This window comes from Schistocerca piceifrons, chromosome 8 (assembly GCF_021461385.2).
Source record: "Schistocerca piceifrons isolate TAMUIC-IGC-003096 chromosome 8, iqSchPice1.1, whole genome shotgun sequence".
In the NCBI taxonomy this organism is placed as follows: Eukaryota; Metazoa; Arthropoda; class Insecta; order Orthoptera; family Acrididae; genus Schistocerca; species Schistocerca piceifrons.
Genome location: NC_060145.1, coordinates 137,814,702 through 137,840,333, shown reverse-complemented (window position 1 = coordinate 137,840,333; position 25,632 = coordinate 137,814,702). Strand labels below are relative to the sequence as shown.

At 44.0% G+C, this 25,632-nt stretch overlaps 1 protein-coding gene and 2 non-coding genes across 3 annotated transcripts in view; 1 reads left to right on the top strand and 2 right to left on the bottom strand.

Moving 5' to 3' along the window:
• The window catches only part of LOC124711257, a 321,437-nt gene that overhangs the window by 29,692 nt on the left and 266,113 nt on the right, over positions 1 to 25,632 (bottom strand). The window contains exon 2 of the mRNA XM_047241229.1: positions 1,270 to 1,537. Coding sequence (XP_047097185.1) covers positions 1,270 to 1,537 — 268 coding nt within the window. The remainder of the gene's footprint in view (positions 1 to 1,269; positions 1,538 to 25,632) is intronic.
• On the bottom strand, positions 2,277 to 2,351 carry Trnak-cuu. The gene has a single exon. It is a non-coding gene; the product is annotated as a tRNA-Lys (tRNA).
• Positions 2,551 to 2,625, top strand: Trnap-cgg. Its single transcript has one exon. It is a non-coding gene; the product is annotated as a tRNA-Pro (tRNA).

Genomic DNA, 25,632 nt, shown 5'->3' with positions numbered 1-25,632 from the left:
CAATAATATTCATATCTAGGGAGTTTAGGGGCCAGCGGAAGTGTTTAAATTCAGAAGTGTGTTCCTGGAGCCACTATGCAACAATTCTGGACATGTGAGGTGTCCCATTGTCCTGCTGGAATTGCCCAAGTCTGTCGGAAATCATAATGGACATGAATGGATGCAGGTGATCAGACAGGATGCTTAAGTATGTGTCACCTGTCAGAGTCGTATCTAGAAGTATCAGGAGTCCCATGCCACTCGAACTGCACACGCCCTACACCATTACACAACCTCCACCAGTTTGGACTCCTCTGCTGACATGCAGGGTCAATGGACTTACGAGATAGTCTCCATACCCGTAAACATCCATCAGCTCGGTGCAATTTGAAACGAGAGTCGTTCGAACAGACAACATGTTTTCAGTCATCAGAAGTCCAATGTCAGTGGTGACAGACCCAGGCGAGGAGTAAAGCTTTGTGTTGTGCAGTCATTAAGGGTACAAGGGTGAGCCTTCTGCTCCGAAAGCCCATATCGGTGACTTTTCGTTGAATGGTTCGCACGCTGACACTTATTGATGGCCCAGCATCGAAATCTGCAGGAATTTGCGGAAGGGTTGCACTTCTGTCTCGTGGAGCGATTCTCTTCAGTCGTCGTTGATTCCATTCTTGCAGGGCTTTTATCCGCCCGTAGCGATGTCGGAGATTTGATGTTTTACCGGATTCCTGATATGCACGGTACACTTGTGAAATGGTCGTACGGGAAAATCCCCACTTATCGTTACCTCGGAGATATTGTGTCCCGTCGCTCGTGCGCCAACTATAACATTACTTTCAAACTCACTTAAATCTTGATAACCCGCCACTGTAGCAACTGTAACCGATCTAACAGTTGTGCCAGACGCTTTTTGTCTTATATAGGTGTTGCTAACCGCAGCGCCGTATTCTGCCTGTTTACATATATTTGAATACGCACGCCTATACCAGTTTCTTTGGGGCTTGAGTGTATCTTATGTATACAGGGTGGTCCATTGATAGTGACCGGGCCAAATATCTCACGAAATAAGCATCAAACGAAAAAACTACAAAGAACGAAACTCTTCTAGCTTGAAGGGGGAAACCAGATGGCGCTGATATTAATATGCATTTACTACGCAAACATAGGGGAGTTAGCAGTTCTCAAAGTCTACAATTTTTTTAAATTACTATTATTGTAGCCGACAGAGCAAGGAGTCGGATTAGAGCAGGTATCTGCAGCACGCCGTGCGGACGGCGAGTGTGGGCGACTTACGAGCATCGGCGAGACTGGCGGCGCCTTCCCTGGCGCTCCCGCTGCTGATGACGTCATTGGGCACGGCGACGCTGGAAGTGTCGGACCCCGCAGCAGCGCTGTCGGCGGCCGGAGGCGGCGGGACCACCGTGCTGGAGCTGGAGCCGGGATCCGCGACCGCCTGGGCTGGAGCCTCCGTGCTGACCGGCGCGGCGGCCGGGCCGCTCTTGTCGCCGTCGCCTTCGCTGCTCTCTGTGGCGGCCGCCGCGGCGGCGGCGAGCGCCAGCACCTGCAAACGCGAGCAGAACGCCTCGTCACTTCACAGCCCTCCAGAAGCACGTTTATATCAGGTAGCAATGTTGCTACAATCATTCTTTGACTCTGCATGGGACAGTGCGGTGATTTAAAACGTACTAGCAGATTAAAACTCCACTGAACAGCCAGAACATTATGTCCACTGGCCTGCTATCGATATAAACACGTACAGGCCAAAGCAGCGTCACCTGGCGAGGAATGACTGCTGGTCAGACACACGCACGGTGTATGTAGTATCGGTGAGCGTGCTATCCGTGTGTATGAAGGGCGCGATATACCGGGTGATCAAAAAGTCAGTATAAATTTGAAAACTGAATAAATCACGGAATAATGTAGATAGAGAGGTACAAATTGACACACATGCTTGGAATGACATGGGGTTTTATTAGAACCGAAAAAAAATACAAACCTTCAAAAAATGTGCGACAGATGGCGCATCATCTGATAAGAATAGCAGTAATTAGCATAAGAAAGTAAGACAAAGCAAAGATGATGTTCTTTACAGGAAATGCTCAATATGTCCATCATCATCCCTCAACAATAGCTGTAGTTGAGGAATACTGTTGTGAACAGCACTGTGAAGCATGTCTGGAGTTATGGTGAGGCATTGGCGTCGGATGTTGTCTTTCAGCATCCCTAGAGATCCAGAATGAGATTTTCACTCTGCAGCGGAGTGTGCGCTGATATGAAACTTCCTGGCAGATTAAAACTGTGTGCCCGACCGAGACTCGAACTCGGGACCTTTGCCTTAAGCGGGCAAGTGCTCTACCAACTGAGCTACCGAAGCACGACTCACGGCCGGTACTCACAGCTTTACTTCTGCCAGTACCTCGTCTCCTACCTTCCAAACTTTACAGAAGCTCTCCTGCGAACCTTGCAGAACTAGCACTCCTGAAAGAAAGGTTCGCGGGAGAGCTTCTGTAAAGTTTGGAAGGTAGGAGACGAGGTACTGGCAGAAGTAAAGCTGTGAGTACCGGGCGTGAGTCGTGCTTCGGTAGCTCAGTTGGTAGAGCACTTGCCCGCGGAAGGCAAAGGTCCCGAGTTCGAGTCTCGGTCGGGCACACAGTTTTAATCTGCCAGGAAGTTTCATCCCTAGAGATGTCGGTCGATCACGATACACTTGCGACTTCAGGTAACACCAAAGCCAATAATCGCGAGGACTGAGGTCTGGGGACCTGGGAGGCCAAGCATGACGAAAGTGGCGGCTGAGCACACGATCATCACCAAACAACGCGCGCAAGAGATCTTTCACGTGTCTAGCACTATGGGGTGTGTTTTGGGGGGATTCTAATAAAACCCCATGTCATTCCAAGCATGTGTGTCAATTTATACCTCTCTATCTACATTATTCCGTGGTTTATTAAGTTTTCAAATTTATACTGACATTTTGATCACTCAGTATTTGAGTTTGACCGAGAGCAGACTGTGGTGACCTGGAGGCTCGACGCGAGTTTGCAGTTGGAATAACTAGCGCTTTCTGTACCTCTCTCAAGCACAGTTTTTAATGAGATTCTGATTCCTCATTTTCTTTTGCAGACAAAATTTAATGACACTGTATATAGGATGATTCAGCTTCCCCTACCGCTACTTTGTGTACTTTTATGCGACCCACAACGCCTTCAAATACCATGTGCTACATTTCATATTCTCTCGCTCAGTACACTAAAATAAAGAGGACTTTTTTGTAGGAAATTCAATGTAGTAAAATTTTGTTCTGGGACATGCTTTTGCTAGAGGCTGTAGTTTTCGAATTATTCAAGAAAAACGTACAAGAGTGACCTTAAAGCACATTCGAAAACTGTGGCCTCCAGCGAAAACTTATTCTAGTACAAAATTTAACTACTTTAAAATTACTACAAAAAGGTTCTGTTTACTTTTTCTCTAGGAATAAAAGTTTGCGCATAGCGAGCGAAAGAATATGGAAATCGCCGGCCGAAGTGGCCGTGCGGTTAAAGGCGTTGCAGTCTGGAACCGCAAGACCGCTACGGTCGCAGGTTAGAATCCTGCCTCGGGCATGGATGTTTGTGATGTCCTTAGGTTAGTTAGGTTTAACTAGTTCTAAGTTCTAGGGGACTAATGACCTCAGCAGTTGAGTCCCATAGTGCTCAGAGCCATTTGAACCATTTTTTGAATATGGAAATCTCGCTCTTGGCTTTTTAAGGTGTTGTGGGCTGCATAATACCGATCGCCAGGGGCAGTTGAAGCATTATGTACGATTACACATGTGTCATTATGAACAACTCCCCCTGCACCTTCTGTGCGCAAAGACTGCAATGCCCGACTATGTAGTAAAGAGACAGCAACCAGATCGAACGTATTGCTTAGGTCGTAAAGTGACTGTCAACTGGGGCAGCGCTCTTCGGAACAAAGGGATGCAAATCGGCCCTACGCTCAAGAAGAGAATGCGTCTCTTATATTTATTTTTTGTTTATTTAATTATTTAATATAAATAATTTTGTTGAATTTTGTCTTAGTATATTTTATAGAATTGATTTTTTAAATTATAGTTTATTGGTAATGTAAGTGTTTTATGAAATATTATTTTAAATTTTTTAAAGTAGATTTTATTTATTGTACCTTCTGTATCAGGGTTTATCAAAATTTTAATTTTGTTATTTATTTTTAATTTTGTTATTATGTTTATTTTGTTATTATGTTTATTTTGTTTATATTATGTTTATTTTTAATTTTGTTATTTTTCGCGAGCTGTGCTGGCATAGTTGAAGTGCTGAGAGCAGGCACTCAGTCGTGCCTGTGTAGAGCGTGGTCTGCGATAGAAATTCTGCTGTTCCAGTCTAGTAAGAGCGCGCCTACATAACTGTGGTCGACGTGGCCGACTGCCATGTGGAGCACCTGAGATCGATTCCTGTTACTGCCAGGGATTTTTCCTTGCTGGGTGGACTGGATAGGGGATGCACCCAGGCTCGTGATACCAATGTTGAGGAGCTGCTTGAAGAGGAAGTAGCCGCTCGAACGTGTGCGAAGTCTGCCATGGCCGAGAGAGTGTGTGCTGAAGACAAGACCCTTCAAACCGTATCCACATGATGCCACTGGCCGAAGGTGATAAGGTAGTCGGTCGGTCTCGATTGGCCAGTCTGAGGCCAGAACGGCAGAGCATTATTATCAGCTGCGCGCGATTAGCCGAGCGGTCTAAGGCGCTGCGGTCATGGACTGTGCGGCTGGTCCCGGCGGAGGTTCCAGTCCTCCCTCAGGCATGTGTGTGTGTTTGTCCTCAGGATAATTTAGGTTAAGTAGTGTGTAAGCTTAGGGACTGATGACCTTAGCAGTTAAGTCCCATAAGGTTTCACACACATTTGAACATTATTATCATATTATTCTGCAGTAAGAGTGAGATGAAACAAATGCAGAAGCGAAATGCTATATTCGTAACAGATCAGTGTAGCCCATTTGATAGTTTATGATACACGTTTAGGGAAAAATGGACTGCTCGAAAAAAGGGCGATGTTACTACTACAGTAGCCTGATGGATAAGTCTAGAGCACGGGTTCTCAAAATTTTCGTATGAAGGAACACTTCGAAGATCCTGGTACTTTGATTAAACCCGTTGTTTCATAGTTTAACATTTTAAAAAATTGCAAAAAGTTGTTTATTCTTTTGAATTTTATCGTTCTGGAAATACCGAAGGAGCGATCCGTTTTTCTTGTTAAATTCATTCAACATCCTAGATCGCATAAATATTCCTTTGTTTAAGGTAACAGGTTTCAAAAGACTTTGCTGTTATCTTCAGGTCTTAAACATCTTTTTGTAGTGAAATTTGTTCATTTTACGTTGGACCTCACGCCACGTTGTCATGTGGATAAAAATCAGAACATTATAAGAGTCCTGTTGTAATTAAAATGTTTAAAAACATAAAGCACCTTGTGCAAATGGGCATATCCATCTATATATCGCTTATAGATGCTTGTTACATCACAAAAATCACAGTACACAGTAGCACATCTGTTTACATGAGGTGGACATATTCTAAACAGTGGAAATCCACTTTAAAGGGCAGTTGTATTTTATACGTCGTTTAACGTGGATTTTCGCTGTTTAGAATATGTCCAGCTTATGCAGACAGATGTGCTACTGTGTATTGAATTTTTGATGATCGGGAATATTCTGCCACGACCTCTCCTACTTTCAGCCAAATCCTGTGAAATAAAAAACAAATTTCCCGTACCAGATTTCGAAATGGCTACCTTCATTTTCTGCGCCGTACCATTATCATGCGTTATTTATCTCCATTACAGAAGCGTAACGCATGCAGGCAGAAAAATAGGAAATTCATGGCAAAAATGGTTCAAATGGCTCTGAGCACTATGGGACTCAACTGCTGAGGTCATTAGTTCCCTAGAACTTAGAACTAGTTAAACCTAACTAACCTAAGGACATCACAAACATCCATGCCCGAGGCAGGATTCGAACCTGCGACCGTAGCGGTCAAGCGGTTCCAGACTGCAGCGCCTATACCGCAAGGCCACTTCGGCCGGCTTAGGAAATTCATGTACTTGCGGTTTTGGCCAGATATGAATTATATGTTAGCATTGGAAGAGCACTATATTTCGATTACATTTTTCATGCCCCTGACCGCGTTGAAAATGTCTCAATAACAATTTCGCAACTGACACGTTACTGTCCTGCACAAGGGTGGTGGCGCATAGTGCGTGGCGCATGGGGTAGGACATGATTCTACAGCTAGTGAATAGCGGAAAAGAACTTTGCGTCGAGAGTACCGCTCTGGTTCCATGCAGGTAACGGAACTACAAACGAGGAGCAAAAACCGCCGGCCCACGTTCGCAAGTTGCGGACGCCAAGGTCGTGGACGACGACTCGAGAGTGCAGCACGGCTGCTTTGTGTGGACCGTGGAAGGGGAGGAGCGAAGGCCCGCCTGCTTTCACACACTGCCCCTCATTCCTTTTCCTTTTGTTAGTACTTCAGTAGGCCACTTGTAGCGGCTTGTTGCGCAAAAAATCCCTAAGAAAGAGTGCTAAATCACTCCTGTTTCGAACGTCGTTTCTTGTAGTCCCATTCCGCCAGACATTCACACTGATAGCTTTTACCTTGATCCAGTGTTGTGCGAAGCTGTAGTTTAGTTCGTAAAGCAAGACCCCGCCTGAGCCGTAATGAGAATTTGTTTATTTAAATGGTTCAAATGGCTCTGAGCACCATGGGACTCAACATCGCAGGTCAACAGTCCCCTAGAACTTAGAACTACTTAAACCTAACTAACATAAGGACATCACACACATCCATGCCCGAGGCAGGATTCGAACCTGCAACCGTAGCGGTCGCGCGGTTCCAGACTTAAGCGCCTAGAACCGCTCGGCCACACCGGCCGACTTGTTTATTTACTACACGACCGGATTTATAGCATTACATCTCCGTCCTCAGGTTCGAACAATTAACTAGAAACAACCATACATGCAGATACACCTACATAGTTCGTTGTTGGCCTCGGTGCTGTGCTTCGCTGGCTGTCCGTAGCTCCCTTGCACATGGGAGGACGAGAGCCTGACTTTCCAGACAGACAGGTCCGACCGATATGCATGTTTGTATCCAGTTAATTGTCAGCGGCTGAGAATGGAGCTTTACCGGTCTGAAACCAATCACGAAATTATAAATAAAATCTCATTACAACTGAAGCCGATTCTTACTTTATCTGTATGTTATTCAGTTGCGCATATCTTCCACATCGAGTCCCTTGTAGCGTAGTTTTTTAAATTATTTTATACTGAATATGATTCTCCATTTGCTCTCAGTGTACATAATAAGAAATAAGATTTCATTTAGTATCAATTTGTACTGGTATCGGAGATAGTATTCGTGCAGAATGTGCGGCAGCAAATGAGAACACAGCCAATGGCCTTCTCGCAGATGTAACAGCCGGTTCCTGTCAGATCACCTGGCAAGCGGGGTGCACTCAGCCGTTATGAGGCAAACTGAGGAGCTACATTACTGGCCATTAAAATTGCTACACCACGAAGATGACGTGCTACAGACGCGAAATTTGACCGACAGGAAGAAGATGCTGTGATATGCAAGTGATTAACTTTTCAGAGCATTCACAGAAGGTTGGCGCCGGTGGCGACACCTACAACGTGCTGACATGAGGAAAGTTTCCAACCGATTTTTCATACTCAAACAGCAGCTGACCGGTGCTGCCTGGTGAAACGTTGTTGTGATGCCTCGTGCAAGGAGGAGAAATGCGTACCATCACGTTTCCGACTTTGATAAAGGTCGGATTGTAGCCTATCACGATTGCGGTTTATCGCATCGCGACATTGCTGCTCGCGTTGGTCGAGATCCAATGACTGTTAGTAGAATATGGAATCGGTGGGTTTAGCAGGTTAATACGGAACGCCGTGCTGGATCCCAACGGCCTTGTATCACTAGCAGTCGAGATAACAGGCATCTTATCCGCATGGGTGTAGCGGATCGTGCAGCCATGTCTCGATCCCTGAGGCAGCAGATGGGAACGTTTGCAAGACTACAACCATCTGCACGAACAGTGCGACGACGTTTGCAGCTGCATGGACTATCGGCTCGGAGACCATGGCTGCGGTTACCCTTGACGCTGCATCACAAACAGGAGCGCCAGCGATGGTGTACTCAACGACGAACCTGGGTGCACGAATGGCAAAACGTCATTTTTTCGGATGAATCCAGGTTCTGTTTACAGCATCATGATGGTGGCATCTGTGTTTGGCGACATCGCGGTTAACGCACATTGGAAGCGTGTATTTGTCATCGCCATACTGGCGTATCACCCGCCGTGATAGTATGGGGTGCCATTGGTTACGCGTCTCAGTCACCTCTTGTTCGCATTGACGGCACTTTGAACAATGGACGTTACATTTCAGATGTGTTACGACCCGTGGCTCTACCCTTCATTCGATCTCTGCTAAACCCTACATTGCAGCAGGATAATGCACGACCGCATGTTGCAGTTCCTGTACGGGCCTTTCTGGATACAGAAAATGTTCGACTGCTGCACTGGCCAGCACATTCTCCAGATCTCTCACCAAATGAAAACGTCTGGTCAATGGTGGCCGAGCAACTGGCTCGTTACAATACGCCAGTCACTACTCTTTATGAACTGTGGTATGGTGTGGAAGCTGCATGGGCAGCTGTACCTGTACACGCCATCCAAGTTCTGCTTGACTCAATGCCCAGGCGTATCAAGGCTGTTATTACGGTCAGAGGTGGTTGTTCTGGGCACTGATTTCTCAGGATTTGTGCACCCAAATTGCGTAAAAATGTAATCACATGTCAGTTCTAGTATAATATATTTGCCCAATGAATTCCAGTTTATCATCTGCATTTATTCTTGGTGTAGCAATTTTAATGGCCAGTAGTGTACTTGAGTGAGAAGTAGCGGCTCTGGTCTCGTAAACTGACATACGGTCGGAACAGCGGTGTACTGACCATACCCCCCCTCCCCCCACACACACACACATTCCCCGTCCAGTGACGCCTTTGGGCTGAGGATTATACGGCGGCTGGTGATGCCGTTGGACCTTCATGGTCCGTTTGAGGGGTGGAGGTGGGGTTGGGCGGTTGAATTTTGGTTGAGAACACGTGCCACTACTGTCAGATGCAGGGATTGGACAAATATATGGAAACGCCAAAAACACAATACATTACCAGGCCCAATTACCATGTAGGAAAATCGTTGGCCGTCGAAATAGCTCCCAGTTGTCTCGGTATGGATAAATAGCGGTCCTGTATGGTATAAAAGGGAATCTTACACCATTTTTCAAGCAAAATTGTGGTACGTCCAGGTAACGATGACTGAGTGACTGAGATGGATAGCGATCATGCACCTTATTCTCCGAATTAGACCACAAAGGCTGAATAATATTGAGATCCGGTGACAATGGCGTCAAGGCGAGATGCGAAAATTCACCCACGTGTGTGGAAGTTGGGATTAGAACCCGGCAGTATGGACTTAAATTTTCGTTCGGCGATCTTGGTTCAAATTTCCTGTGGCTTCTCCGAAAGGAAATCAGACGAAGTCCAGAACATTTACATCAATAAACTACAGGCGCAATGTCCAATCCTTTCCACGATGAGCTAACACTTCATCCATTACGATATAGTCGCAGGCGAGATATCGAAATTCAATCTCCGTTCCATCCTTCCTGAACGTTTGCGAGCTCGCCTGCTTCTCACCTAGAACAGCTGATATGTTAGACAGCCTTCAATACGCAGTGAAACTTTGTGATGTGCATTGCGTGTCGGATCCCACGCGCGCCATGGCGTAGGTTTCGGTGAAACGCACACCGCCTCTCAATAAGGAAAGGCGTTGCGGTCCTGCTGCCCAAATCCAGAGAACTGGTCCGGACTGGACAGCGAGCCCGGATAATGACGTCACACTTTAGCCGCTCGCTGCAAAAGGAGCCAACCGCGCCCACGGGAAGGAAACACCCACTACATTGGACTAATCATGTCTGTTAAAAGTAACTCATCAAACTATCTTGACGAGCAACTACGCAAAGTATTCAGATGGCCTGATGACTCTTCCTAAGTCGAACCCGTGAACGATACCTATTTTTTCTGATTCAGAAAATATTTTTCTTATGAAACTCAAGTCTTTACTCAAATCAAGTAATGTGTCCTATCGACAGTGGAGAAAAGTAGATTCCATATTTCTAAAATTTACTAATGCCTTTCACACTGTTCCTCACAAGTGTCTTCCAGTCGAAATGTGTGAGTATGGAGAATCGTCTCAGTTGTGCGACTAGGTTCTTGATTTGCTGTGCGAAAAGTCACAGTTTGTAGTAACTGACAGAAAGCCATACTAAAACAGAAGTGATGCTTGGGGTTCTCCAAGGAAGTGTTATTGGTCCTCTGCTGTTCATAATTTATATAAACGATTCAGGAGACAGGTGACAGATTGTTCACAGGTCATTCTGTCGCTTATCATCTACCAAAACCACCAGAAGAACAATGTGAATTACAAAACGACTTACACAAAATATATCTCTGATGTGAAAAGTGTTAATTGCACTGAACAATGAAAAGTGTGACGTTCTCCATATAAGGATTACATGATAAATAATACACGTCGAAATGTAATCGTTTCAAATAAATACCTAGGATAACGGTTATGAAAAACTTAAATGTGAAACAATCACATAGAGAGTGTTGAGGGGAAGGCGAACCAAAGATTGTGTTTCATTGCCAGAAGAGTTAAGAAGATGCAACTGATCTACTAAAGAGACCATCACATTTTGCTTTTCCGCTCTCTTCTAGAGCAATGTTGCATGGCATGAGATTCTTAGCACATAGGATTGACAAACGAAGAAGCTAAAGAAGGGCAACTCGTTTCGTAGTATCGCGAAACAGGACTGTCCAGGTATGATAAGCGACCTGGGGTAGCAATCACTAAAACATTTTTAGTTGTGGCCAGATCTTAACTCGAAATTTTAATCACCAACTGTGCCCTCCGAATATGAAAATATTTTGTTCACGCTCACGTGAAACAACCATCGTGATAAAATAAGAGAAAAAAAGGTCGCATGGAAGGATTTAGTTTCGGGAGTGGAGCGGTCGCAAAATAGTGTGAAAGTGGTTCTATGTGCCAATCACGTAAGTGAGAATTGCAGAGCAGTCATGGAGGCGTAGTTGTAGACATGAGGATGAAATAATAATAAGAAGAAAAAAAGAGAGTTTAAGACGGTCCCTCAGGCAGCATGGCTAATTTACGTAATGTCGAGTGAGCTTTTTTAAGGGTTTTTTTCCAATTTTTGCGATTTTAGTATTCAGAATAGTTCATTCGTTTCTAAAGCATATTTATTTCATGAAATGCATGCAGAAGACGCAAAGTATATCAATAAAATATTTAGGGAAATATCAGTAAGGGATATGAAATGAATGAACACGTGAAATGAATGGTAGGCGGATGTAAGATTTGTTGTGGGGTTCGAGGGAAGTGCAGTGTATCTATAAAGACATCGTATATAAGAATGGAGTGCTTAGTAAGTAGAGCTGACAGCAGAGACAGATCGCGGTGAGATATGTGCCGCTAGAATTACAATAGGCGGGCACAGCCCGTAGGAAAGTGTGGCAATGATCCTTATGAAACTTCTTTGTAAGAAAGCGGATGTTGTTTTCGTGAATGCTGAGATTTTGGGAAACGTGAATTTAGGGAAACGTCAGCTGACGAATATTTTGCGACAGTTGTTTCTTCGCATACCATTCATAGGAGGAAAGACCAGGCCGCGTTAACGATGTCTGCTGCTGACGCGAATTGGGTAAGACAGACAGTTCGTAATATTGGTACGAAACGTAGCACTGGGCAGTGGTGTGCCCTAAACATCATGTAATCAAAAGTTTCAGGACACCTCTATATAAATGACAACTACACGTGAATGTAGTTGAATCGGCCTAAGCTGATCGTTGACAATTGTAATGGGCTGGAGGCGGCAGCTTCACGGGCGTACGACTATCCAGTAACGTCACGCGATTTTCAAATGTTTATATGGCAACGCCTCAGTGTTGTCGCAGCTCTGTCGACGCCTATTGTTTTAGCCTGCAGCCGTTAGCATTTCGCAGTTGAAAGCTGCCAACAGCATTGCGATCTGTCAGGGATCTTCCTACGCCGTCTCAACTACAGAACACGCTAGTGAAAAGAGGAAGCTGGGAGTATTGCGTTGTCAGTACAGTTCAGTTCTTCTTGAGCCGTCCAAGTAGACTGTTGTGAATTTGAAGCAGAAACGAGAAGAAACAAGAACATCTAAATCAAGACCAGGCAGACCTATACACTGACAGACAAGGACCATCTAGTATTGTGGAGGATGGTTGTGAGAAAATTACATGAAATCAGCAGTAGGAATCCCTCGTAAGTTCCAAAGTGCTGCCAGCAGTTCGGCTAGGACAGTGACTGTGGATAGGGAGTTAAAAAGGGTATGGGATATAATAGTGGAACAGCTCCTTATACAAGCAAGGGGTAGTGTAAAGAGTAACAGGACTAGACAGTGGATGACTGGAAACGAGAGATCTGGAGTGATAAGTCACGGTACACCTTGTGTCAACCCCAAGGAGGACTCTGGGTTCGATGAATGTGTGGAGAACCTTACCTGCGATAACGTTTAATGTAGGCAGCGAACTATGCAGGAGATGATGTTACGTTATGGGATGTTTTTCGTTGTTAAATGTGGCACCGTTATTGTGTTTAAGAAAAACGCTATATGCGTAATGAAAAGAACGCATTTTGTGATACAGTGTTCTGAATACAGCAGAGGAACGTTAGGAGACGATGATCGTTTCTATCAACATAACAATGCATCTTACGATAATGCAGCATATATGATGATGATGATGTTTGGTTTGTGGGGCGCCCAACTTCGCGGTCATCAGCGCCCGTACACATTCCCAATATGTACACAGTCCAGTCTAGCTACTTTCATGAATGATGATGGAATGATGAGGACAACACAAACACCCAGGCCCCGGGCAGAGAAAATCCCCAACCTGGACGGGAATCGAACCCGGGACCCCGTGATCCAGAAGTAGCAACGCTAGCCACTAGACCACGACTTACGGACAGTATATATGCGAGTATGGTTTGTGGACTGTTACGATCCTGAAGTGATCTGGCCTCCCCAGCGTCCCGACTTGAACCCAGCGGAACACCCCTGAGAGAGAAAGTCGATTTCACTTCAGATCCCTGCCTCCAGCACCACTATCTTCTTTGGTTTAGATTTTTGAGGAAGAATGTGTTGTGATTCCTCCACAGGCACCGGACACCTCGTTGAAAGTGTCCCCAGTCGTGTAAAAGCATCATAACGGTGGAGGGAGTACAGACATTATGTTGGTTGCCACTGGTAGGTGTCTGGATAGCTTTGATCAGACAGTGTGTGTGTGTGTGTGTGTGTGTGTGTGTGTGTGTGTGTGTGTTAGAGATGGGCAAACTCGTTCATCCTTGGGAACTAGTTCACTGGTGATCATTCTTTTTTGGGAACCGCTCATTTTTACTCGTTCACCGTTCATTTGTGCTTGGTATATGGTTCTTATGAAAAACTGAAAACTAGTAGTGTAGGTGACTGAAGGATGGTGGGCACCAAGAGGGGGCACTTGCCTCCCCCCTGGAGTATAGAGTTTTTATTAATTACAGAATTCTCACACACTTTTAGAAGAAATTTCTGTGATTCTGCAGAACCTCTCGTTTAGCCAACTGTAGCCTTGTGTGGCTGATCGCAAATAAATAACATAGGGTGGCGCACGGAAAACCGGCCTCGAGTACAGACTACTCGCCAATTACGCACGATGTGTTGCCCGTTACGAGCAGATACAACAAACAGACAAACATGTAATAATTAGGTAGTGAAGAAATAACAAGTTAATGCAAGCAACAACTGCGAAACAATCTAAGACGATGTGTAGAGAGCTGGAGAAGAGAACATGAAAATCTCACGCGACGTGCGTGGTATATAGCTCATGTAGTCTTGTAAACCTGTTGGTGGCTGTTTCCCAACTTAATAAACCACAAGTGTCTTGTATAAAATTCTTCGTTTCGACTTCCACTACATAGCTATGCTACGTTGTAAACAATAATCGTTTACACCGTATATATACTTCACTTCACGTTGTCTCTGAGTTCGTAGGCAAAGTAGACTTCATGGAAGCATAAAATACAATGTGGTTTTCTTATACTTGCATCACACGCTTAGTAAAAATTAGGTTTTTATGTTGCATTATTAAAGTTAATGTAGCAATAATAATAATAAAGTTCGCAGTAATAAAGTTTTTGGTTTGAAAGCTCCTTCTGAACAAATGTTTTTGAGATAATAAGTAAATATGATTTTATGGCAATCTATGTCTTTTCAAATGAAGAGGCACCGCTTTTCCTACTGAGCCAAAATGACCCACAACCCACTTTTTTCTTTTCTTTCTTTTCCGAAGAAACGAAACTAGCAGGTAATGAAAATTGGAAACAACCAAACCTAAAAATAATTAAAGCCTTCCTAAACGTAGTGTTTTGTATATGAAAGATACACGAAAATAGTTTTATATGAATTTTCTTACACTAAAAATTAAGCAAATTATTGAAACAAAAAAATATATGAATGACAAAAAAACTTGCCTTGTTATAAGTATGTCTTCTGCTGTTCATCGGTATAATGAAGTGAGCTGATATGCCCTTTCGTTACCTGAAAAGACGTACCTATTACATACAACGTAATTTTTATGTAATTTACGTAACTATAAAATACTTTTTGATTACCGGTCGTGGACGCTAAATAGCCAGAACCAACTGCAAGAACAGTTTGAAACACATGTAAAATAGGTGAACGCAGTGAACGAAACGAACAACTGGATACTGAACTAACTAGGAGCAGTCGGCAGTGGAACTGAGACAGGTGGTCATGCGAAGAACGACGAGTGCGGCCGAGGGAGACCGAGACTGAGACTAGCACGCGATCGAGGCTGGAACATTAACTGCCGAAGTGACCGCCGCGACCGAAGTGAACTATGAACCTATCGTTCTTCGTTCCCGGGAACTATAAGTAGACCGCCGCGACCGAAGTGAACTATGAACCGATCGTTCCTTGGAATTCGTTCCTCGGTCCTTTCGTTCATCTTGGTGAACCGTTCCTTTGCACCCGTTCGTTCGCGAACTACCCACCTCTAGTGTGTGTGTGAGTGTGTGTGTGTGTGTGTAGGTGTACACTTTACACAGTTTCCTCTCCAAACAGAGTATTCGTTATGTTCTGCTCAGGAGCAGTGCAAGCTGACGAGGGAAGAAGATGAGGCGGCAACCTGGCTCCCATAGCGGCGCACATTGTGTGTTAATGCGGCGACCTTGGGCGGGACCAGCGAGAGGCCGCGAATTGGACGCGCCCGTCAGCCTCTCGGCCTGGTGTGGGCGCGCCGCTGCCCCCGTGTCGGGTTGCAGGTCAGCAGCCGGTGAAGGGCCCAAGCAGCAGACACCTGTCACGCGGCATTGCTCCGCGGGAGGGGGGGGGGGGGGGAGAGGGAAGGGGGGGAGTAAAGTCATTTGCCAGCGGTCGCAGTGAGAGTTCGGGAGATGGTTTGTCGTTTCCACAAGTAGCTACACTTTCCTCTCTAGTCATTTTATTAAACATTTTCTCATTGAAATAAGTCGCCTGGAGCGCAACAGAGTGTATTGTTTAAAGCCGCGCCTAGGAGAGTCTGCCAATACTGGTGATTCCTGGAATAGGGGCAGATAATTCACAACTACTAAAGTTGTAAAACCACCGTAGGCTACCGTTACTGAGCGTAGACTATGGGAGTTTTCCATGTAGAATTGGTCAATAATATTATCTTGGAACGCTTCCATTTGGTCCGTGTTTGCATAGAAAAACAGTAATATCACAAATTGAGTCCGCATTGGTGCAAACACCGTGTTATTTGTTTATTTCTTTGTTATCCCAAACTAGTTTCGGCGACAAATATCACCACCGTCAGTGGTTTGTTTTTTAACCTAAAACATGCAGAAAATGGTATCGTTGTACAAACACAATAAAGCATTATTACATTTTTACAAATCGTCTTTTGAAATATAGTTTTATATTGCTACTTCCATACTACCTTATTTATTGTATGCTACAGCATGTTTTAAGCTATTATTGGCGCTGTTTGTGACATATTTTCTGTGCTTTTTTTCTGTTGCCATCTACTTACTTAGTGAACATCATGTCATCTGCAGCCATGTGAGCGGCTATTAGTAAACAAATACTCAAGGTGAACTTCGTACGTTAGCCGTATATACACTCCTGGAAATGGAAAAAAGAACACATTGACACCGGTGTGTCAGACCCACCATACTTGCTCCGGACACTGCGAGAGGGCTGTACAAGCAATGATCACACGCAAAGGCACAGCGGACACACCAGGAACCGCGGTGTTGGCCGTCGAATGGCGCTAGCTGCGCAGCATTTGTGCACCGCCGCCGTCAGTGTCAGCCAGTTTGCCGTGGCATACGGTGCTCCATCGCAGTCTTTAACACTGGTAGCATGCCGCGACAGCGTGGACGTGAACCGTATGTGCAGTTGACGGACTTTGAGCGAGGGCGTATAGTGGGCATGCGGGAGGCCGGGTGGACGTACCGCCGAATTGCTCAACACGTGGGGCGTGAGGTCTCCACAGTACATCGATGTTGTCGCCAGTGGTCGGCGGAAGGTGCACGTGCCCGTCGACCTGGGACCGGACCGCAGCGACGCACGGATGCACGCCAAGACCGTAGGATCCTACGCAGTGCCGTAGGGGACCGCATCGCCACTTCCCAGCAAATTAGGGACACTGTTGCTCCTGGGGTATCGGCGAGGACCATTCGCAACCGTCTCCATGAAGCTGGGCTACGGTCCCGCACACCGTTAGGCCGTCTTCCGCTCACGCCCCAACATCGTGCAGCCCGCCTCCAGTAGTGTCGCGACAGGCGTGAATGGAGAGACGAATGGAGACGTGCCGTCTTCAGCGATGAGAGTCGCTTCTGCCTTGGTGCCAATGATGGTCGTATGCGTGTTTGGCGCCGTGCAGGTGAGCACCACAATCAGGACTGCATACGACCGAGGCACACAGGGCCAACACCCGGCATCATGGTGTGGGGAGCGATCTCCTACACTGGCCGTACACCACTGGTGATCGTCGAGGGGACACTGAATAGTGCACGGTACATCCAAACCGTCATCGAACCCATAGTTCTACCATTCCTAGACCGGCAAGGGAACTTGCTGTTCCAACAGGACAATGCACGTCCGCATGTATCCCGTGCCACCCAACGTGCTCTAGAAGGTGTAAGTCAACTACCCTGGCCAGCAAGATCTCCGGATCTGTCCCCCATTGAGCATGTTTGGGACTGGATGAAGCGTCGTCTCACGCGGTCTGCACGTCCAGCACGAACGCTGGTCCAACTGAGGCGCCAGGTGGAAATGGCATGGCAAGCCGTTCCACAGTACTACATCCAGCATCTCTACGATCGTCTCCATGGGAGAATAGCAGCCTGCATTGCTGCGAAAGATGGATATACACTGTACTAGTGCCGACATTGTGCATGCTCTGTTGCCTGTGTCTATGTGCCTGTGGTTCTGTCAGTGTGATCATGTGATGTATCTGACCCCAGGAATGTGTCAATAAAGTTTCCCCTTCCTGGGACAATGAATTCACGGTGTTCTTATTTCAATTTCCAGGAGTGTACTTAGGTTTGTGGTAGTGTTTGTGGAAACCAGTTGTTTTGGTGTGTATTTAGCTGTTGCTTAGCTACTCGTGTACTCACGTTCGTTGGATAGTGTGTGGTTGCTTTTTACACAGAAAAACAAAACTTTTGCACCTTGTTTCTGATCCAGAATATTACGCCATCTTGCTCTTCGCGTGTGTCCCGAGAGGCGTATCGCAAGTGGCGAGAAAGGCTATGAAAAACTTTAGCGCGAATTACGACGACTTCTATCCATTATTTATGTCTCTGTGTGTGATGGGGATGTGGTTCTTTTGCGTGTGTGTGCTTTCTGTTCTGTGTCCTTGGTCAGTTCTCTTAGAGCGGTGAAGAGTGTGTTGTTGCAGAGTGGTGTGTTTTCGTTTATTACATTTTTCCCTTCGACTATAGCCTTTTGTATGTGGTAATTTTCTTCTATAGTTAGTTGTCGGTATAGACTGTTGCTGTTTCTCAGAATGCGTAGATCGTTTTCGATATTAGTGGGGTTATGGTTTTTTGTTCATTAGAGGTTCTGCAAAAGTTGAATGTGTGCTGACACTTCTTAGAGCTCTCATGTGCTCTGTGAATCTCGTTCGGAAATTTCTGCTTGTTTGTCCTATGTAGTGGGCCCGAAAATATATCAACTCACTTGCAACTCTTGTCAGGCCACTACATAGGACAAACAAGCAGAAATTTCCGAACTCAATTTGTGATATTACTGTTTAAGCATTGGTCAGTTGAGATAGTAGCCACGTTACCTGTACGTTAAGTGTGTTGCATACCTATTGGGCGTTACTTAATTTCGGTCACTCTGTTTACACATGCAACCAGCGTGTTACTGCATTCTCCTAGAAATTGGAAGCGGTGAACCGTCTTGAAACTGAGCAGGGTATGTAAAGGACCATGTAACCTATGGGAACATTTTTGTTCTACGTAGATATCTTCCTATCTGTTGCTTAATAATATACAGTATTTACAGCACAATTGAAACTGTCAATTTTTAATGCAGCTTTTATTGGAAAATTGTTGATTTGTAACGTGAAACACAGGGATGTTCCGGTAAAAATAGAAAAACGATACAGATTCATCTTATAGCGTTACAAAACGAAATTTCCTGAAAAAGGTAAAGGTAAAAATCGCATAACAAAACCATGTCAAACATTTCTTCAATACTTCGTCGAGGTTATATAGAACATCTTTCTCTTATTCATAAACAACTTTCACACTTATCAATAAGAACGGTAGACTCTTGCCTTCAATCATGATGAAGAACGCTCTATTGAGTACAAAATAACAGCAATAATTGTATAGATTGTTTATATTTGTGCATGTAAATTGTAGTTTCATCAGAATCAATTGCTTTCGTTACATAAAAGCGAAGAAGTTACGCCATCATCTAATTTCCTTTACCTATAAAACGCGATTTGTATATTGTTAGGATATAAAATACACGATGAACTAGCACAAACCGATGCGAGGCTCCAATTATGTAAAAAAAAGACAAACATAGAACAAAGTGAAGTTGTCGGATCCAGTTTCTCCTCACACATTCAGTTATGTTTCTTTCCCTTCCAATGCTACCAATGCATCCAGTGATCCTACCATTTACTACGCCATTTGTGTACTGTACCAGACCTATTGAACTGTAGTTTTGGTTTAGCGCAACTCTAATAACAACGATTTCGCGCATGCGCTTAATTCATGGGGAATTCCCAACTCACCTACGTCGAATATGATTGAATCAATCCCAGTATGTAATTTATACATTGAAGGAGAAGTGAATCATCTACGGTTCTCGTGTACCAGAGACAAGACGCAATAAATATCCTTTATTGGTGCATTGCTTAACGCAGAGATTCCTCTTCCAAAGTCGGCCGGAGTGGCCGTGCGGTTCTAGTCGCTGCAGTCTGGAGCCGAGTGACCGCTACGGTCGCAGGTTCGAATCCTGCCTCGGGCATGGATGTGTGTGATGTCCTTAGGTTAGTTAGGTTTACTTAGTTCTGGGTTCTAGGCGACTGATGACCTCGAAAGTTTAGTCGCATAGTGCTCAGAGCCATTTGAACCATTTGAACCTCTTCCAAAGTCGGCTGCAGTGTTGTTATAAACCCGAAAGGGTGCTCTAATATTAGATATGATGTTGAAAAACGTAAAAATTTGTGACCTAACTATCTAGAGGCACCGTGTACATGATATGCGCAATTATGTATGACACGTTTTATTATTATTATTATTATTATTATTATTATTGGGGTTGGGTTGTTTCGGGGAAGGAGACCAGACAGCGAGGTCATCGGTCTCATCGGTTTAGGGAAGGATGGGGAAGGAAGTCGGCCGTGCCCTTTCAAAGGAACCATCCCGGCATTTGCCTGGAGCGATTTAGGGAAATCACGGAAAACCTAAATCAGGATGGCCGGACGAGGGATTGAACCGTCGTCCTCCCGAAAGCGTATTATTATTGTTATTATAGTGGTATATATGCATTCGGCTCCAGTAATTCACTGCCTAGTTCATTCGCTTGAACAGTGACTCGTAATGAAGTTCGCGATAAAGTGCCATCATTTTACGCGGTGCGAAAAACTGTTTCGAGGAGCGTAGTAGCAGGCTGCGGGATAATGCAATGGGTCTTCGTCGCCTTGTTTTATGAAAATGTCGCAACAGCACCCCTTTGCTGCCTCGACCGGACTGTCATGAGGCCAATGATCTCTCTGAATTAACTCGAAAGCTTTCCGCCAGCAGTATCTGCAGTGTAAAGGCTGAGTGCAGCTTCTGTAGTAACGAGACATCGTCTACCAGTCTGTAAGCACTACTTGTTTAGCAATTTACAAACAATATTTGTTTCCTTTAAATGACAGTGTTTTGATTTTGGATGACAGCATGGAATTATTATCTGCAACAGTACCTTTGTTGAGGCTCTTTTCGGTAATGTCAAAATTCGTGGTTTCACTATACCATATGCGAGTGTATAGTGCGCACAGAAACGATACTAGATAAATGGGACCTTATGATCCGATTATGATGACATGAAAGGCTTTTAATCTCTGGCACATGTAATAAGGTACCTGTGCACTGAGGATAGGGTGAAGTAGACATAAGGTGGCGTATGGTAGCCACGTAATTTTTCTTGTCGCAACCACCCTAACTTGCCATATGAAGCACTGATATGGTCATATCGATGGATGCTGCAGATGCATTCATACCCTGGGCGGCTGGTCCCGGCGGAGGTTCGAGTCCTCCCTTGGGCATGGGTGTGTGTGTTTGTTCTTAGGATAATTTAGGTTAAGCTGTGTGTAAGCTTAGGGACTGATGACCTTAGCAGTTAAGTCCCACAAAATTTCACAGACATTTGAACATTTTTTTGCATTCATACCGTTTTGTGTTTCCACTAATTGTGCCATGTTGAATTACATCACATTAGTTTGGTAGAACGAATGCTTGAACGAGTTTACGTTTCACATCCTATGGAAATACGTATCGAAACTTTCATAAGGCAGAGAAGCAAGCGGGATTCTTATCATTTTACAATAGTTTCTGTACCCAGTAGAGATGCACATCCAACGTTACATCCAAGTTCTCAGCTGTTTTCTGATATGGTGTTTCAACATCGTCGTGCTGAATAGGAAACAGTTCGTCATGGAATTCTGAAATCATTAATTTCTGATTGGATACTAATAGTACTTGAGAGTTCGTTAAATTTTGTGTAAACCCCAGGTTTTCAGTCCATGTTACCGCTAAAGACAGATCATCGTTCATCTGGGAAATCGCAGTATTTGTATCTTCAGATCAGGCACTTAGCTAAAGCTGAAGGTCATCGGCATATTACAGAACCGACGAAATGTGATTCACATACAAGGGAAACAAAATCGGGCCTAAGAGCGATCGTCTCGCACTCTTGAGGAAACACATTTCCAGAACGGTTTTGCATTCCCACAAACAACAAAACAACCCTGTACACCTTCTAAGCTGCTTAATCAATGTTTAAAATTACTTAAAAGTGGGGAAAAATTCGATAGTCTTCTACGAGCAAGACTGAGACCAGAAATCGTAATTAATTTTCTTACTTATAGGGCACAAGGTGGAGCTAGTCTCCTCCCATCAAAAGGCTTTCAGTTGCAGAGTCTGCTTCTTGCTCAAGTACCAAGGTAAACGAAATATGTCATCGTTGTAGCTCTAGGAAACCAGAGATCACGTGATAATGTTATGTGGAATCTAAGAGTTTAGGTTCCCATCCCTACCGTCTCTGGCGCACTCTTCTCGTACACGTAGTCTACCAACAACTCAGTACTGTCCAGCAGGTAGCGCGCCTTTCAGGGACAGCGACGCTGAGGTGCTAACATCTTTAGATGCATGGCGATAGTTGCATCAGTCACTGTTTTGTAGGGGCTGAATTCTGCGTTTTCAGGACACGTTATAGTTGTCATGCACTATTAATATTATAGTTTCATCATGGCTCTCAGTCTCTGTGATTTTTTTTCTGCGTTTGACTTTCCGGCGTAATGTTAAGTATTCAAAAGAAAATGACCAATTAAGAACCACTGTAATGTTTCAAAGAAGGAAAGGAGCTCGTACATGTCTTATGTATCCGTAGTTAGTTAGTTAGTTAGTTACGTGTTCCATGGATAATTCGCACGATAAATCGTAATGATATGGAACGAGTCATTTTACAATCACAGAATATTTAATTTTTAAATTTGGCTACATGCTGACCATATAGAGGCGCTTTTTTAGTTATACAAAATGTAGTTTACTAACTCCTACCCACCACCTTTTAACATTACAGTATTATCTTTTTCTACTGAATAGCAGGATCTGTCAAGGAGAAACTCTTTCAGTTTGTTTTCAAATTTTACTTTGCTTTCTGTCAAATATTTTAATCACTACGTAACTGATCAAAATTTCTGGTGGCAACATTATGCACCTCTTTTTGTGCCAAAGACAACCTTAATGTAGAATAATTTACGTTATTTTTTCTTCTGAAATTGTAGTTGTGTACATAATTTTTACCTTTTAACTATAGTGGATTATTGACAGCAAATGTTACGAGGGAATAAACATAGTTGGAGCAGATGTCCTCAAGAAGCTCATCGATGATTACTAGTTATTATTCTTAAAGTACGTTTTCGAGCAATGACGAATTTCGTTCTGAAAGATGAGTTGCTCTAGAACATTAATCCTATGAAATTATTGGATGAAAATATGCGAAATATGTCACCTTACTCCCCAAGATTTGCAATGACTAAAAGTGCAAATGTGGCAGAAAACAGTTGCTTCTGGTTTCACGAAACGTCCTTTTACCAGATTAGATTCTCAGCAATATGAACGCCTAAAAATTTTGAAGTTTCTGTCCTATTTATTATTTCTTCACCAAATGTTACACTAATCACTGTTTCATAAATAAATATGTTGAGTCTTTCTGAAATAAAGAGAAAACCAGTCAATGGTACTTTCAAGAACACTATTTACCATTTATTCTATTGTTGTATGTTTCCTTGGATTGTTTACAATACTAGGGTCGTCCGCAAAAAGAACTAATACTGCTTGTTGCTGTTAGATGGAAGATCGTTTATATAACAACTACCTAAGATTGAGCTTTGGGAAACCCCACGCTTGATTTCTAAGATTTCTCCCGAGTCGGAAGAAGCTCCCCTGATTGCATTCGTTGAATTACTGAGTATAACTTCTGCTTTGCTTTGATTAGGTGTGATATTAGCCATTCGTTGGCTATACCATTAATTCCATAAAATCTCACTTTATCTAGGAGCATATTGTGATTCACGCAGTCTAGCAGAACGTGACTGCCAGAACCTCTCGTGGTTCACGGTAAGAAAGGCCTGAATGTAAACATTATCGAGATCTAATTTGCTGGATCGCTCAGCTTCACTTTTATCGTTCCGAACTCGCCACCGCTTAACATTCTCATCGCGTAGTCAAGTTTCCAGCTCGATGCACATTGTGCGAGGCGCCATATTCGCGAAAGCCTCGCAACGAGGGCTCACGCACTCAGGAGAGTAGCAAACGTCTGTAATCAGATCGTAACATTTACCGCTCGTGAGGCGTTAATGTAGAGGAACTTCGATACATCGATATGTATATATTTCAATGATATTATTCTTATGTGTATTCTTTCTTTTGTCACGATGATCTTTGATGTACTTCTAACACTGATTTTTGGGCGCGTAAGAGGTTATTAGAGAGTCAAGCTTTGGTCGTCATGTTAAAAAGACGCAAATTGTAGTCAGTTTATGAAATGTGAACTTTAACAGTGAGGAAGATATTTTCAAGTATGTTTCATATTGTGAAGTGATGTTTTGGAACGAGTTACGCGATATTGCAACAAAAGTAATAAAAGAGAAGTGTAACTTAAATTCGGAGTGCTGATTACTTTTTCACATCACCATTGTCCTAACTTGCAAAAGTTTAATCTTCAAGAATGGTTTATAAAACACATCTATAAAACTTTTGAATGTCGCAGAATAACACCTAGGCCTCTTTGCATCAGAGCTTGGAATCATCACTACCTAGATTTTCGACGATTGAGCCATGAGTTCACAACGAGACCAGCGTGGGAAACACGAAAAGATGAGTGCCTAGTTTATCCATTATTTCAAGAAATGACTTTATTAACTGTGCTCTAATGACACTTGCCACATAATATAAGTTTGCTGTTGCCCGAAAATGCAGTATTTAGCATCGTGAGCAAAACTACAACCATAATTAATTTTTGACCTTTGTTGTGGTAGGGTTATTAGACCAGTTACCATAAAATATTCATTTTGAGACATTTTTACTTTTTAAATTAATTTGTGTCAACCAGTGAAATATAGTGCTAATGCTAATACGAGGATGCTATATTTCTCTCTGATTTCAGTGCATATGTTTCTTTACTTAGTCACAAGTAAATTTTTTTGCATAACACACTTCTATATTTGAGTCATACGTCAACTCCTCCCGCTGTTTTGACTGTGGTACGGTCCCTCCTCTTCCCCTCCACCCTCGATTAGTCTGTTGATCAACTGATTGCTTGGCTCACGCCTATAAATAGATTGTATAGCAGGCTTCTGAGACTACAGAGAACGCAACCTCTTTCTTGGTGTCCCCCTGCTTGAACGAACCCGTATGCAGGTTGTGTCTCCCACCACGAAATCATCTTCACTTTCCGCCGTGTGGATGACGTTGTTGTGGCGTAGCAAGACAGCCACGCCACGGAAGTAGCCGAAAGGCACGCGTTTAGCTCACGCAGGCTAGAGATAGGTCTGAAACAGGATACATAATGAATGCTATAAAGAAAAGTACGTAGCTTCTGGAATACTTAACTTTAATCCATCCTTGTTGTACATCTGGAGATTGTGGCGATACAAGTGAGACTCTTTAGATACAAGCTATGCAAGGCTAATGGCGCCTTGCTAGGTCGTAGCCATGGACTTAGCTGAAGGCTATTCTAACTATCTGCAAATGAGCGAGGCTTCGTCAGTGTGCATCGCTAGCTACGTCGTCCGTACAACTGGGGCGAGTGCTAGTAAGTCTCTCTAGACCTGCCGTGTGGTGGCGCTCGGTCTGCTATCACTGAAAGTGGCGACACGCGGGTCCGACATGTACTAATGGACCGCGGCCGATTTAAAGCTACCACCTAGCAAGTGTGGTGTCTGGCGGTGACACCACAGACGTCGTTTCGCTTTGTCTTTCTCTGATGGGAGAGCTAGATCGTCGTGGCTGTTACTGGAGTTTTGCCATTTAACGTGGAATACAAAATAGAGTGCGACGGGGTATTAATGATGTTCGCAAAGTATTTCTGGAGCTGACTTTACACACAAGAGGAAAAAATCGTATGGTCACCCACTGATGGAGCTCAAATGCCAAGGATCATTATTTTGATGCTTAACCACCCAAGACGATGAATAATACATGCATATAC